Genomic DNA, 15,672 nt, shown 5'->3' with positions numbered 1-15,672 from the left:
AATAAGGAGTCGCGAGAGATTATAATGAATAAGGAGTCGCGAGAGATTATAATGAATAAGGAGTCGCGACAGATTATAATGAATAAGGAGTCACGCGAGAGATTATAATGAATAAGGAGTCGCGCGAGAGATTATAATGAATGAGTCGCGAGAGAGATTATAATGAATAAGGAGTCGCGAGAGAGAGTATAATGAATAAGGAGTCGCGAGAGATTTATAATGAATAAGGAGTCGCGAGAGATTATAATGAATATAATCTCTCGCGACTCATTATTCATTATAATCTTTCACGACTCCTTATTCATATTAATCTCTCTATTCTCCTTATTCATTATAATCTCTCTCGTGACTCCTTATTAATTATATCTTTCACGACTCCTTAATGAATAAGGAGTCGCGAGAGAGATTATAATGAATAAGGAGTCGCGCGAGAGATTACAATGAATAAGGAGTCGCGCGAGAGATTACAATGAATAAGGAGTCGTGCGAGAGATTATAATGAATAAGGAGTCACGCGAGAGATTATAATGAATAAGGAGTCACGCGAGAGATTATAATGAATAAGGAGTCGTGCGAGAGATTATAATGAATAAGGAGTCGCGAGAGAGATTATAATGAATAAGGAGTCGCGCGAGAGATTATAATGAATAAGGAGTCGTGCGAGAGATTATAATGAATAAGGAGTCACGCGAGAGATTATAATGAATAAGGAGTCACGCGAGAGATTATAATGAATAAGGAGTCACGCGAGGGATTATAATGAATAAGGAGTCGCGAGAGATTATAATGAATAAGGAGTCGCGAGAGATTATAATGAATAAGGAGTCGCGAGAGATTATAATGAATAAGGAGTCGAGAGAGAGTATAATGAATAAGGAGTCGCGAGAGAGTATAATGAATAAGGAGTCGCGAGAGATTATAATGAATAAGGAGTCGCGAGAGAGATTATAATGAATAAGGAGTCGCGAGAGAGTGAGTATAATGAATGAGTCGCGAGAGAGTGAGTATAATGAATAAGGAGTCGCGAGAGATTATAATGAATAAGGAGTCGCGAGAGAGTATAATGAATAAGGAGTCGCGAGAGATTATAATGAATAAGGAGTCGCGCGAGAGATTATAATGAATAAGGAGACGCGAGAGAGATTATAATGAATAAGGAGTCGCGAGAGAGATTATAATGAATAAGGAGTCGCGAGAGAGATTATAATGAATAAGGAGTCGCGAGAGAGTGAGTATAATGAATAAGGAGTCGCGAGAGATTATAATGAATAAGGAGTCGCGAGAGATTATAATGAATAAGGAGTCGCGAGAGATCATAATGAATAAGGAGTCGCGAGAGATTATAATGAATAAGGAGTCGCGAGAGATTATAATGAATAAGGAGTCGTGCGAGAGATTATAATGAATAAGGAGTCGAGAGAGAGTATAATGAATAAGGAGTCGCGAGAGAGTATAATGAATAAGGAGTCACGAGAGATTATAATGAATAAGGAGTCGCGCGAGAGATTATAATGAATAAGGAGTCGCGAGAGAGATTATAATGAATAAGGAGTCGCGAGAGAGTGAGTACAATGAATAAGGAGTCGCGAGAGAGTGAGTATAATGAATAAGGAGTCGCGAGAGATTATAATGAATAAGGAGTCGCGAGAGATTATAATGAATAAGGAGTCGCGAGAGATTATAATGAATAAGGAGTCGCGAGAGATTATAATGAATAAGGAGTCGCGAGAGATTATAATGAATAAGGAGTCGCGAGAGATTATAATGAATAAGGAGTCGCGAGAGATTATAATGAATAAGGAGTCGCGAGAGATTATAATGAATAAGGAGTCGCGAGAGATTATAATGAATAAGGAGTCGCGAGAGATTATAATGAATAAGGAGCCGCGAGAGATTATAATGAATAAGGAGTCGCGAGAGATTATAATGAATAAGGAGTCGCGAGAGATTATAATGAATAAGGAGTCGCGAGAGATTTATAATGAATAAGGAGTCGCGAGAGATTATAATGAATAAGGAGTCGCGAGAGATTATAATGAATAAGGAGCCGCGAGAGATTATAATGAATAAGGAGTCGCGAGAGATTATAATAAATAAGGAGTCGCGAGAGATTATAATGAATAAGGAGTCGCGAGAGATTATAATGAATAAGGAGTCGCGAGAGAGATTATAATGAATAAGGAGTCGCGAGAGAGATTATAATGAATAAGGAGTCGCGAGAGATTATAATGAATAAGTAGTCGCGAAAGAGATTATAATGAATAAGGAGTCGCGAGAGAGTGAGTATAATGAATAAGGAGTCGCGAGAGATTATAATGAATAAGGAGTCGCGAGAGATTATAATGAATAAGGAGTCGCGAGAGATTATAATGAATAAGGAGTCGCGAGAGAGATTATAATGAATAAGGAGTCGCGAGAGAGATTATAATGAATAAGTAGTCGCGAAAGAGATTATAATGAATAAGGAGTCGCGAGAGAGTGAGTATAATGAATAAGGAGTCGCGAGAGATTATAATGAATAAGGAGTCGCGAGAGATTATAATGAATAAGGAGTCGCGAGAGATTATAATGAATAAGGAGTCGCGAGAGATTATAATGAATAAGGAGTCGCGAGAGATTATAATGAATAAGGAGTCGCGAGAGATTATAATGAATAAGGAGTCGCGAGAGATTATAATGAATAAGGAGTCGCGAGAGATTATAATGAATAAGGAGTCGAGCGAGATTATAATGAATAAGGAGTCGCGCGAGATTATAATGAATAAGGAGTCGCACGAGAGATTATAATGAATAAGGAGTGGCGCGAGAGATTATAATGAATAAGGAGTCGCGCGAGAGATTATAATAAGGAGTCGCACGAGAGATTATAATGAATAAGGACTCGCGAGAGAGATTATAATGAATAAGGAGTCGCGAGAGAGAGAGTATAATGAATAAGGAGTCGAGAGAGAGAGTATAATGAATAAGGAGTCGCGAGAGATTTATAATGAATAAGGAGTCGCGAGAGATTATAATGAATAAGGAGTCGCGAGAGATTATAATGAATAAGGACTCGCGCGAGAGATTATAATGAATAAGGACTCGCGCGAGAGATTATAATGAATAAGGAGTCGCGCGAGAGATTATAATGACTAAGGAGTCGCGCGAGAGATTATAATGAATAAGGAGTCACGCGAGAGATTATAATGAATAAGGAGTCGCGAGAGAGATTTTAATGAATAAGGAGTCGCGAGAGAGAGAGTATAATGAATAAGGAGTCGCGAGAGAGAGAGTATAATGAATAAGGAGTCGCGAGAGAGAGAGTATAATGAATAAGGAGTCGTGAGAGAGTATAATGAATAAGGAGTCGTGAGAGAGAGAGTATAATGAATAAGGAGTCGCGAGAGATTTATAATGAATAAGGAGTCGCGAGAGATTATAATGAATAAGGGGTCGCGAGAGATTATAATGAATAAGGAGTCGCGCGAGATTATAATGAATAAGGAGTCGCGAGAGATTATAATGAATAAGGAGTCGCGAGAGATTATAATGAATAAGGAGTCGCGAGAGATTATAATGAATAAGGAGTCGAGAGAGATTATAATGAATAAGGAGTCATGAGAGATTATAATGAATAAGGAGTCGCGAGAGATTATAATGAATAAGGAGTCACGAGAGATTATAATGAATAAGGAGTCGCGAGAGATTATAATGAATAAGGCGTCGCGAGAGATAATGAATAAGGAGTCGAGAGAGATTATAATGAATAAGGAGTCGCGAGAGATTATAATGAATAAGGAGTCACGAGAGATTATAATGAATAAGGAGTCGCGAGAGAGATTATAATAAGGAATTGCGAGAGATTATAATGAATAGGGAGTCGAGAGAGAGATTATAATGAATAAGGAGTCGCGACAGAGTATAATGAATAAGGAGTCGCGAGAGAGTATAATGAATAAGGAGTCACGAGAGATTATAATGAATAAGGAGTCGCGAGAGAGTGAGTATAATGAATAAGGAGTCGCGAGAGATTATAATGAATAAGGAGTCGCGAGAGATTATAATGAATAAGGAGTCGCGAGAGATTATAATGAATAAGGAGTCGCGAGAGATTATAATGAATAAGGAGTCGCGAGAGATTATAATGAATAAGGAGTCGCGAGAGATTATAATGAATAAGGAGTCGCGAGAGATTATAATGAATAAGGAGTCGCGAGAGATTATAATGAATAAGGAGTCGAGCGAGATTATAATGAATAAGGAGTCGCGCGAGATTATAATGAATAAGGAGTCGCACGAGAGATTATAATGAATAAGGAGTGGCGCGAGAGATTATAATGAATAAGGAGTCGCGCGAGAGATTATAATAAGGAGTCGCACGAGAGATTATAATGAATAAGGACTCGCGAGAGAGATTATAATGAATAAGGAGTCGCGAGAGAGAGAGTATAATGAATAAGGAGTCGAGAGAGAGAGTATAATGAATAAGGAGTCGCGAGAGATTTATAATGAATAAGGAGTCGCGAGAGATTATAATGAATAAGGAGTCGCGAGAGATTATAATGAATAAGGACTCGCGCGAGAGATTATAATGAATAAGGACTCGCGCGAGAGATTATAATGAATAAGGAGTCGCGCGAGAGATTATAATGACTAAGGAGTCGCGCGAGAGATTATAATGAATAAGGAGTCACGCGAGAGATTATAATGAATAAGGAGTCGCGAGAGAGATTTTAATGAATAAGGAGTCGCGAGAGAGAGAGTATAATGAATAAGGAGTCGCGAGAGAGAGAGTATAATGAATAAGGAGTCGCGAGAGAGAGAGTATAATGAATAAGGAGTCGTGAGAGAGTATAATGAATAAGGAGTCGTGAGAGAGAGAGTATAATGAATAAGGAGTCGCGAGAGATTTATAATGAATAAGGAGTCGCGAGAGATTATAATGAATAAGGGGTCGCGAGAGATTATAATGAATAAGGAGTCGCGCGAGATTATAATGAATAAGGAGTCGCGAGAGATTATAATGAATAAGGAGTCGCGAGAGATTATAATGAATAAGGAGTCGCGAGAGATTATAATGAATAAGGAGTCGAGAGAGATTATAATGAATAAGGAGTCATGAGAGATTATAATGAATAAGGAGTCGCGAGAGATTATAATGAATAAGGAGTCACGAGAGATTATAATGAATAAGGAGTCGCGAGAGATTATAATGAATAAGGCGTCGCGAGAGATAATGAATAAGGAGTCGAGAGAGATTATAATGAATAAGGAGTCGCGAGAGATTATAATGAATAAGGAGTCACGAGAGATTATAATGAATAAGGAGTCGCGAGAGAGATTATAATAAGGAATTGCGAGAGATTATAATGAATAGGGAGTCGAGAGAGAGATTATAATGAATAAGGAGTCGCGACAGAGTATAATGAATAAGGAGTCGCGAGAGATTATAATGAATAAGGAGTCGCGAGAGATTATAATGAATAAGGAGTCGAGAGAGATTATAATGAATAAGGAGTCGAGAGAGATTATAATGAATAAGGAGTCGAGAGAGAGTATAATGAATAAGGAGTCGAGAGAGTATAATGAATAAGGAGTCGAGAGAGAGATTATAATGAATCAGGAGTCGACAGAGAGATTATAATGAATAAGGAGTCGAGAGAGATTGTAATGAATAAGGAGTCGAGAGAGAGATTATAATGAATAAGGAGTCGAGAGAGAGATTATAATGAATAAGGAGTCGAGAGAGATTATAATGAATAAGGAGTCGAGAGAGATTATAATGAATAAGGAGTCGAGAGAGATTATAATGAATAAGGAGTCGAGAGAGATTATAATGAATAAGGAGTCGTGAGAGATTATAATGAATAAGGAGTCGTGAGAGATTATAATGAATAAGTAGTCGAGAGAGAGAGAGAGATTATAATGAATATAATCTCTCGCGACTCCTTATTCATTATAATCTCTCACGACTCCTTATTCATTATAATCTCTCACGACTCCTTATTCATTATAATCTCTCACGACTCCTTATTCATTATAATCTCTCGCGACTCCTTATTCATTATAATCTCTCGCGACTCCTTATTCATTATAATCTATAATGAATAAGGAGTCACGAGAGATTATAATGAATAAGGAGTCGCGAGAGATTATAATGAATAAGGAGTCGCGAGAGATTATAATGAATAAGGAGTCGTGAGAGATTATAATGAATAAGGAGTCGTGAAAGATTATAATGAATAATGAGTCGCGAGAGATTATATTCATTATCTCTCTCTCTCTCGACTCCTTATTCATTATAATCTCTCGCGACTCCTTATTCATTATAATCTCTCGCGACTCCTTATTCATTATAATCTCTCGTGACTCCTTATTCATTATAGATTATAATGAATAAGGAGTCGCGAGAGATTATAATGAATAAGGAGTCGCGCGAGAGATTATAATGAATAAGGAGTCGCGAGAGAGAGAGTATAATGAATAAGGAGTCGAGAGAGAGAATAATGAATAAGGAGTCGCGAGAGATTTATAATGAATAAGGAGTCGCGAGAGATTATAATGAATAAGGAGTCGCGAGAGATTATAATGAATAAGGAGTCGCGAGAGATTATAATGAATAAGGAGTCGTGAGAGATTATAATGAATAAGGATTCGCGAGAGATTATAATGAATAAGGAGTCGCGAGAGATTATAATGAATAAGGAGTCGAGAGAGAGAGAGATAATGAATATAATCTCTCGCGACTCATTATTCATTATAATCTTTCACGACTCCTTATTCATTATAATCTCTCACGACTCCTTATTCATTATAATCTCTCGCGACTCCTTATTCATTATAATCTCTCGCGACTCCTTATTCATTATAATCTCTCGTGACTCCTTATTCATTATAATCTCTCTATTCTCCTTATTCATTATAATCTCTCTCGTGACTCCTTATTAATTATATCTTTCACGACTCCTTAATGAATAAGGAGTCGCGAGAGAGATTATAATGAATAAGGAGTCGCGAGAGAGATTATAATGAATAAGGAGTCGCGAGAGAGAGAGTATAATGAATAAGGAGTCGCGAGAGAGAGAGTATAATGAATAAGGAGTCGCGAGAGAGAGAGTATAATGAATATACTCTCTCTCTCGCGACTCCTTATTCATTATACTCTCTCTCTCGCGACTCCTTAATGAATAAGGAGTCGCGAGAGATTATAATGAATAAGGAGTCGTGAGAGATTATAATGAATAAGGAGTCGCGCGAGAGATTATAATGAATGAGTCGCGCGAGAGATTATAATGAATAAGGAGTCGCGAGAGAGAGAGTATAATGAATAAGGAGTCGAGAGAGAGAATAATGAATAAGGAGTCGCGAGAGATTTATAATGAATAAGGAGTCGCGAGAGATTATAATGAATAAGGAGTCGCGAGAGATTATAATGAATAAGGAGTCGCGAGAGATTATAATGAATAAGGAGTCGCGAGAGATTATAATGAATAAGGAGTCGAGAGAGAGAGAGATAATGAATATAATCTCTCGCGACTCATTATTCATTATAATCTTTCACGACTCCTTATTCATTATAATCTCTCACGACTCCTTATTCATTATAATCTCTCGCGACTCCTTATTCATTATAATCTCTCGCGACTCCTTATTCATTATAATCTCTCGTGACTCCTTATTCATTATAATCTCTCTATTCTCCTTATTCATTATAATCTCTCTCGTGACTCCTTATTAATTATATCTTTCACGACTCCTTAATGAATAAGGAGTCGCGAGAGAGATTATAATGAATAAGGAGTCGCGAGAGAGATTATAATGAATAAGGAGTCGTGAGAGATTATAATGAATAAGGAGTCGCGAGAGAGAGAGTATAATGAATAAGGAGTCACGAGAGAGAGAGTATAATGAATAAGGAGTCGCGAGAGAGAGTATAATGAATATACTCTCTCTCTCGCGACTCCTTATTCATTATACTCTCTCTCTCGCGACTCCTTAATGAATAAGGAGTCGCGAGAGATTATAATGAATAAGGAGTCGTGAGAGATTATAATGAATAAGGAGTCGCGCGAGAGATTATAATGAATAAGGAGTCGCGCGAGAGAGTATAATGAATAAGGAGTCGCGAGAGAGAGAGTATAATGAATAAGGAGTCGCGAGAGAGTATAATGAATAAGGAGTCGAGAGAGAGAGTATAATGAATAAGGAGTCGCGAGAGAGATTATAATGAATAAGGAGTCGCGAGAGAGATTATAATGAATAAGGAGTCGCGCGAGAGATTATAATGAATAAGGAGTCGTGCGAGAGAGATTATAATGAATAAGGAGTCGCGCGAGAGATTATAATAAGGAGTCGCGCAAGAGATTATAATGAATAAGGAGTCGCGCGAGAGATTATAATAAGGAGTCGCGCAAGAGATTATAATGAATAAGGAGTCGCGCGAGAGATTATAATGAATAAGGAGTCGCGAGAGAGAGAGTATAATGAATAAGGAGTCGCGAGAGAGAGAGTATAATGAATAAGGAGTCACGAGAGAGAGAGTATAATGAATAAGGAGTCGCAAGAGAGAGAGTATAATGAATAAGGAGTCGCGAGAGAGAGAGTATAATGAATAAGGAGTCGCGAGAGATTATAATGAATAAGGAGTCGTGAGAGATTATAATGAATAAGGAGTCGCGCGAGAGATTATAATGAATAAGGAGTCGCGAGAGAGAGAGTATAATGAATAAGGAGTCGCGAGAGAGTATAATGAATAAGGAGTCGAGAGAGAGATTATAATGAATAAGGAGTCGCGAGAGAGATTATCATGAATAAGGAGTCGCGAGAGAGATTATAATGAATAAGGGGTCGTGCGAGAGATTATAATAAGGAGTCGCGCGAGAGATTATAATGAATAAGGAGTCGCGCGAGAGAATATAATGAATAAGGAGTCGCGAGAGATTATAATGAATAAGGAGTCGCGAGAGATTATAATGAATAAGGAGTCGCGAGAGATTATAATGAATAAGGAGTCGCGCGAGAGATTATAATGAATAAGGAGTCGCGAGAGAGAGAGTATAATGAATAAGGAGTCGAGAGAGAGAATAATGAATAAGGAGTCGCGAGAGATTTATAATGAATAAGGAGTCGCGAGAGATTATAATGAATAAGGAGTCGCGAGAGATTATAATGAATAAGGAGTCGCGAGAGATTATAATGAATAAGGAGTCGCGAGAGATTATAATGAATAAGGAGTCGAGAGAGAGAGAGATAATGAATATAATCTCTCGCGACTCATTATTCATTATAATCTTTCACGACTCCTTATTCATTATAATCTCTCACGACTCCTTATTCATTATAATCTCTCGCGACTCCTTATTCATTATAATCTCTCGCGACTCCTTATTCATTATAATCTCTCGTGACTCCTTATTCATTATAATCTCTCTATTCTCCTTATTCATTATAATCTCTTTCGTGACTCCTTATTAATTATATCTTTCACGACTCCTTAATGAATAAGGAGTCGCGAGAGAGATTATAATGAATAAGGAGTCGCGAGAGAGATTATAATGAATAAGGAGTCGCGAGAGAGAGAGTATAATGAATAAGGAGTCGCGAGAGAGAGAGTATAATGAATAAGGAGTCGCGAGAGAGAGAGTATAATGAATATACTCTCTCTCTCGCGACTCCTTATTCATTATACTCTCTCGCGACTCCTTAATGAATAAGGAGTCGCGAGAGATTATAATGAATAAGGAGTCGTGAGAGATTATAATGAATAAGGAGTCGCGCGAGAGATTATAATGAATGAGTCGCGCGAGAGATTATAATGAATAAGGAGTCGCGAGAGAGAGAGTATAATGAATAAGGAGTCGAGAGAGAGAATAATGAATAAGGAGTCGCGAGAGATTATAATGAATAAGGAGTCGCGAGAGATTATAATGAATAAGGAGTCGCGAGAGATTATAATGAATAAGGATTCGCGAGAGATTATAATGAATAAGGAGTCGCGAGAGATTATAATGAATAAGGAGTCGCGAGAGATTATAATGAATAAGGAGTCGCGAGAGATTATAATGAATAAGGAGTCGAGAGAGAGAGAGATAATGAATATAATCTCTCGCGACTCATTATTCATTATAATCTTTCACGACTCCTTATTCATTATAATCTCTCACGACTCCTTATTCATTATAATCTCTCGCGACTCCTTATTCATTATAATCTCTCGCGACTCCTTATTCATTATAATCTCTCGTGACTCCTTATTCATTATAATCTCTCTATTCTCCTTATTCATTATAATCTCTCTCGTGACTCCTTATTAATTATATCTTTCACGACTCCTTAATGAATAAGGAGTCGCGAGAGAGATTATAATGAATAAGGAGTCGCGAGAGAGATTATAATGAATAAGGAGTCGTGCGAGAGATTATAATGAATAAGGAGTCGTGAGAGATTATAATGAATAAGGAGTCGTGAGAGATTATAATGAATGAGTCGTGAGAGATTATAATGAATAAGGAGTCGTGAGAGATTATAATGAATAAGGAGTCGCGAGAGAGATTATAATGAATAAGGAGTCGCGAGAGAGAGAGTATAATGAATAAGGAGTCGCGAGAGAGAGAGTATAATGAATAAGGAGTCGCGAGAGAGAGAGTATAATGAATAAGGAGTCACGAGAGAGAGAGTATAATGAATAAGGAGTCGCGAGAGAGAGTATAATGAATATACTCTCTCTCTCGCGACTCCTTATTCATTATACTCTCTCTCTCGCGACTCCTTAATGAATAAGGAGTCGCGAGAGATTATAATGAATAAGGAGTCGTGAGAGATTATAATGAATAAGGAGTCGCGCGAGAGATTATAATGAATAAGGAGTCGCGCGAGAGATTATAATGAATAAGGAGTCGCGAGAGAGAGAGTATAATGAATAAGGAGTCGCGAGAGAGTATAATGAATAAGGAGTCGAGAGAGAGAGTATAATGAATAAGGAGTCGCGAGAGAGATTATAATGAATAAGGAGTCGCGCGAGAGATTATAATGAATAAGGAGTCGTGCGAGAGAGATTATAATGAATAAGGAGTCGCGCGAGAGATTATAATAAGGAGTCGCGCAAGAGATTATAATGAATAAGGAGTCGCGCGAGAGATTATAATGAATAAGGAGTCGCGAGAGAGAGAGTATAATGAATAAGGAGTCGCGAGAGAGAGAGTATAATGAATAAGGAGTCACGAGAGAGAGAGTATAATGAATAAGGAGTCGCAAGAGAGAGAGTATAATGAATAAGGAGTCGCGAGAGAGAGAGTATAATGAATAAGGAGTCGCGAGAGATTATAATGAATAAGGAGTCGTGAGAGATTATAATGAATAAGGAGTCGCGCGAGAGATTATAATGAATAAGGAGTCGCGAGAGAGAGAGTATAATGAATAAGGAGTCGCGAGAGAGTATAATGAATAAGGAGTCGAGAGAGAGATTATAATGAATAAGGAGTCCCGAGAGAGATTATCATGAATAAGGAGTCGCGAGAGAGATTATAATGAATAAGGGGTCGTGCGAGAGATTATAATAAGGAGTCGCGCGAGAGATTATAATGAATAAGGAGTCGCGCGAGAGAATATAATGAATAAGGAGTCGCGAGAGATTATAATGAATAAGGAGTCGCGAGAGATTATAATGAATAAGGAGTCGCGAGAGATTATAATGAATAAGGAGTCGCGAGAGATTATAATGAATAAGGAGTCGAGAGAGAGTATAATGAATAAGGAGTCGAGAGAGAGAGATTATAATGAATATAATCTCTCGCGACTCCTTATTCATTATAATCTTTCACGAGTCCTCATTCATTATAATCTCTCTCGACTCCTTATTCTTTATCTCTCTTGACTCCTTATTCATTATAATCTCTCTCGTGACTCTTTATTAATTATATCTTTCACGACTCCTTAATGACTAAGGAGTCGCAAGAGAGATTATAATGAATAAGGAGTCGCGAGAGAGATTATAATGAATAAGGAGTCGCGAGAGAGATTATAATGAATAAGGAGGCACGAGAGATTATAATGAATAAGGAGTCGCGAGAGATTATAATGAATAAGGAGTCGCGAGAGAGATTATAATGAATAAGGAGTCGCGAGAGATTATAATGAATAAGGAGTCGAGAGAGATTATAATGAATAAGGAGTCGCGAGAGATTATAATGAATAAGGAGTCGCGAGAGATTATAATGAATAAGGAGTCGCGAGAGATTATAATGAATAAGGAGTCACGAGAGAGATTATAATGAATAAGGAGTCGAGAGAGATTATAATGAATAAGGAGTCGCGAGAGATTATAATGAATAAGGAGTCGAGAGAGATTATAATGAATAAGGAGTCGCGAGAGATTATAATGAATAAGGAGTCACGAGAGAGAATAATGAATAAGGAGTCACGAGAGAGAGAGAGAGAGAGAGAGAGAGAGAGAGAGAGGATAATGGATAGAAGTCTTACCTCTTTGTTGGGGACGCAGCAGGTGTACGGAACCCCGCAGGCCAGGGGCCCGGAGCCGTTACAGAAGTGGTACTGATTCACCTCCCAGTCCTTATATTCATCACCTCCACAGCAGGAGAACTGCAGAGAGCAAGACAGAAAGACACAGGTCAAGAGCAAGACAAATGGTGAGACAGAGGGTGCGACAGGGAGACACAGACAGAGTGCGAGACAGAGAGACACAGATAGAGAGCAAGACAGATGGTGAGACAGGACGAGTCAGGGAGACACAGACAGAGGGCAAGACACAGCGAGACAGGGAGACATACAGATAGCTAGCAAAAGAGAGCAAGACAGAGAGATACAGCGTAAGACAGAAAGACACAGAATGACAGGGAGTGACACAGAGACAGATAGAGAGCGAGACAGAGAGCAAGACAGAAAGAGAGCGCGAGACAGAGAGACACAGAGCGCGAGACAGATAGAGAGCGAGACAGAGAGCCATAGAGAGTGAGCCAAAGAGTGAGACAGAGACACAGACAGAGAGAGAGAGAGACAGACAGACAGAGAGAGACAGACAGGGAGTGAGATAAGGAGCTAACTGAATGAAAGAAACCTCACGCCAACACTGCGTTCCACAGCCATGTGACCAGAGCAGAGTTTGTGTTCGTCTCCATCAGAAACCTGGCAGTGGTTCTACAGACGGTCGGTCTGTGTGTGTGTGTGTGTGTGTGTGTGTGTGTGTGTAGTCGGGGGTGGGGGGGGTAGGTGATGCATTTGACAGGTGTGTAAATTAATCCTGAGCCTCTGGCTGTATTTTTAGATTCATTAATGACATCACTGAGGATTACAGGATTATTCTTCCACTCAAATCATCCATACTTAATAATAATAATAATAATAATAATAATAATAATAAAATAATAATAATAATATTTATTGTCATCCTCATAATTGTGACTGCTTGTTTACACCAGAATTACACAGCACTAATTCGGGATGTAATCAAATCCCCCAGACTGCTGCACTTCCTGTGTGTTACTGGGCGCCCAAACTACATTTATAATGAGGACGCTATTAATACGCTGGTAATAAACTCCAGCCTTTTCCATCCTGCTCGTCTGTGTACAGTCCCAGCCTCAGACCTTTTCCTGCACGTAGTCCAGGATGTTTTTGAAGTCCAGGTCATCGTAGTAGTGCTTGATGCCCTGCTGGATGTTCTTCTGGAACAGTTCGGACGTCTGGAGGAGGATAAAGGGAGAGTAGAAAGCGACAGGTTGAACATGCGAGTGTGGAGCGCTGTGAGGAGAAGTGTGACGTCTCTGTGGAGTTGCGTCCGCTTACCTTTTTCTCAAACAGCAACGCAATGATGAGCGCGAGAGCCTGGAGCGCCAGGAGAACCGACAGCACACTCAGGAACTGCAGAGATCACACTCGGATTGGTCAGACGCTCAGACAGCAGCGCGGTTACTAATCACGGGTTTGTACGGCGTGAGCGAGGAGCACTCACCACATGCAGCAGGGTTTTGTTGTCGCGCAGTGAACCCAACATTCCCACCACAGACACGGAGAACATGACAAGACCCAGGAGGATGAGGAGCACAGCCGGAGCCAGAAACACGCCCTCCAGCGTGCGGTGCTTCTGCCTCTCCACCTCGGCATACACACCCACACACAGCACACACAGGCCCACCAACTGCAGGGACACACACACAGTCATTTATCGTGAGTGTGTATGAGCGCACAAAACACAAACAAACATTGATCAAATGCAAAAAGAAGGCAAGAAAAACAAAGAAAGTTAAAAACTGCATGAAAGCAAGAGATAAAGAAATAAAGAAAAACATGACAGAGAAAGAAAAAAAGTAGATGATAAAAGAAAGAAAAGTCCAAATCAAAACATGAGGAGGGGACATGGAGAAGGGAATCTCTGAAAGAGAGGAAATCAAGAATTTGAGAAAAAGGACAAAGAAGGGATGGAAGTAAAAACGGAAAGTAAAAAAAGAAAAGTCAAGATAGAAACAACACAAAGAAAAACAAGAAGGCAAGCAGAAAGAAAAAGTTTTTTAAAAATAAAAAAATTAAAAAATCAAGAATAATAACTAGATGAAAGAAAAAAGGAAGAAAGGGGGAAAGCAAGAATGTACAATAAATAAATAAATAAATAGACAATAGAAGAGAATAAACATCAGAATTAAAACATGAGGATGGTGCATGAAAAACAGAATTTAGAAAGAAGGAAGAAAAGCAAGAATGTAAAAAAGTACAAAGAAGGAATGTAAGAAAAACAGGTAAAAAAAAGAAAGGCAAGTTAGAAACAAAAGAAAGAAAGAAAGAAAGAAAGAAAGAAAGAAAGAAAGAATATAAAACAATTTTGTTTTAAAGAAAAGAAAAAAAATCAAGAAAAGATAGAAGAAAAAAAGGAACAAAGGGGAAAAGCAAGAATGTTGAAGAAAGAAAGAAAGAAAGAAAGAAAGAAAGAAAGAAAGAAAGAATTACATGAGGATGGTGCATGAAAAACAAAATTTAGAAAGAAAAGAACAAAAGCAAGAATGTAAAAAAAATTACAATTTCGCGGTTCTTTAGTAAAGGTTAAAGGTCGCAACAGACCGAATTCACGGCTCTTTCGTAAAGGTTAAAGGTAGCGAAGGACCGAAATCACGGCTCTTTCGTAAAGGTTAAAGGTTGCAACGGACTGAATTTGTGGCTCTTTAGTCAAGGTTAAAGGTCATGACGGACCAAATTCGTGGCTCTTTTATAAAGGTTAAAGGTCGCGAAGGACCAAATTTGCAGCTCTTTACTAAAGGTTAATGGTCGCAGTGGACTGAATTCATGGCTCTTTAGTAAAGGTTAAAGGTCACGACGGACCGAATTTGCTGCTCTTTAGTCAAGGTTAAAGGCTGCGACGGACCAAATTCGTGGCTCTTTAGTCAAGGTTAAAGGTCGCAACGGACCGAATTCATTGCTCTTTAGTCAAGGTTAAAGGTCGCGATGGACCAAATGCGTGGCTCTTTAGTCAAGGTTAAAGGTCGCAACGGACCGAATTCATTGCTCTTTAGTAAAGGTTAAAGGTAGCAACGGACCGAATTTGCGGCTCTTTCGTAAAGGTTAAAGGTTGCGACAGACTGAACTCGTGGCTCTTTCGTAAAGGTTAAAGGTAGCGAAGGACCGAAATCACGGCTCTTTCGTAAAGGTTAAAGGTTGCAACGGACTGAATTTGTGGCTCTTTAGTCAAGG

At 38.6% G+C, this 15,672-nt stretch overlaps 1 protein-coding gene across 1 annotated transcript in view; it reads right to left on the bottom strand.

The window, feature by feature from the left end:
* zgc:110329 (uncharacterized protein LOC550500 homolog) overlaps nucleotides 1–15,672 on the bottom strand; it is a 78,772-nt gene that overhangs the window by 45,231 nt on the left and 17,869 nt on the right. Inside the window, exons 2-5 of the mRNA XM_060907601.1 lie at nucleotides 13,946–14,131; nucleotides 13,780–13,854; nucleotides 13,581–13,676; nucleotides 12,457–12,576 (exon numbers count right to left, since the gene is read on the bottom strand). Of these exons, the coding sequence (XP_060763584.1) occupies nucleotides 12,457–12,576; nucleotides 13,581–13,676; nucleotides 13,780–13,854; nucleotides 13,946–14,131 (477 nt within the window). The remainder of the gene's footprint in view (nucleotides 1–12,456; nucleotides 12,577–13,580; nucleotides 13,677–13,779; nucleotides 13,855–13,945; nucleotides 14,132–15,672) is intronic.

Source organism: Neoarius graeffei, chromosome 24 (assembly GCF_027579695.1).
Source record: "Neoarius graeffei isolate fNeoGra1 chromosome 24, fNeoGra1.pri, whole genome shotgun sequence".
In the NCBI taxonomy this organism is placed as follows: domain Eukaryota; kingdom Metazoa; phylum Chordata; class Actinopteri; order Siluriformes; family Ariidae; genus Neoarius; species Neoarius graeffei.
The sequence above is the reverse complement of the archived record's forward strand: the minus strand, read 5'-3'. Positions and strand labels throughout refer to the sequence as shown.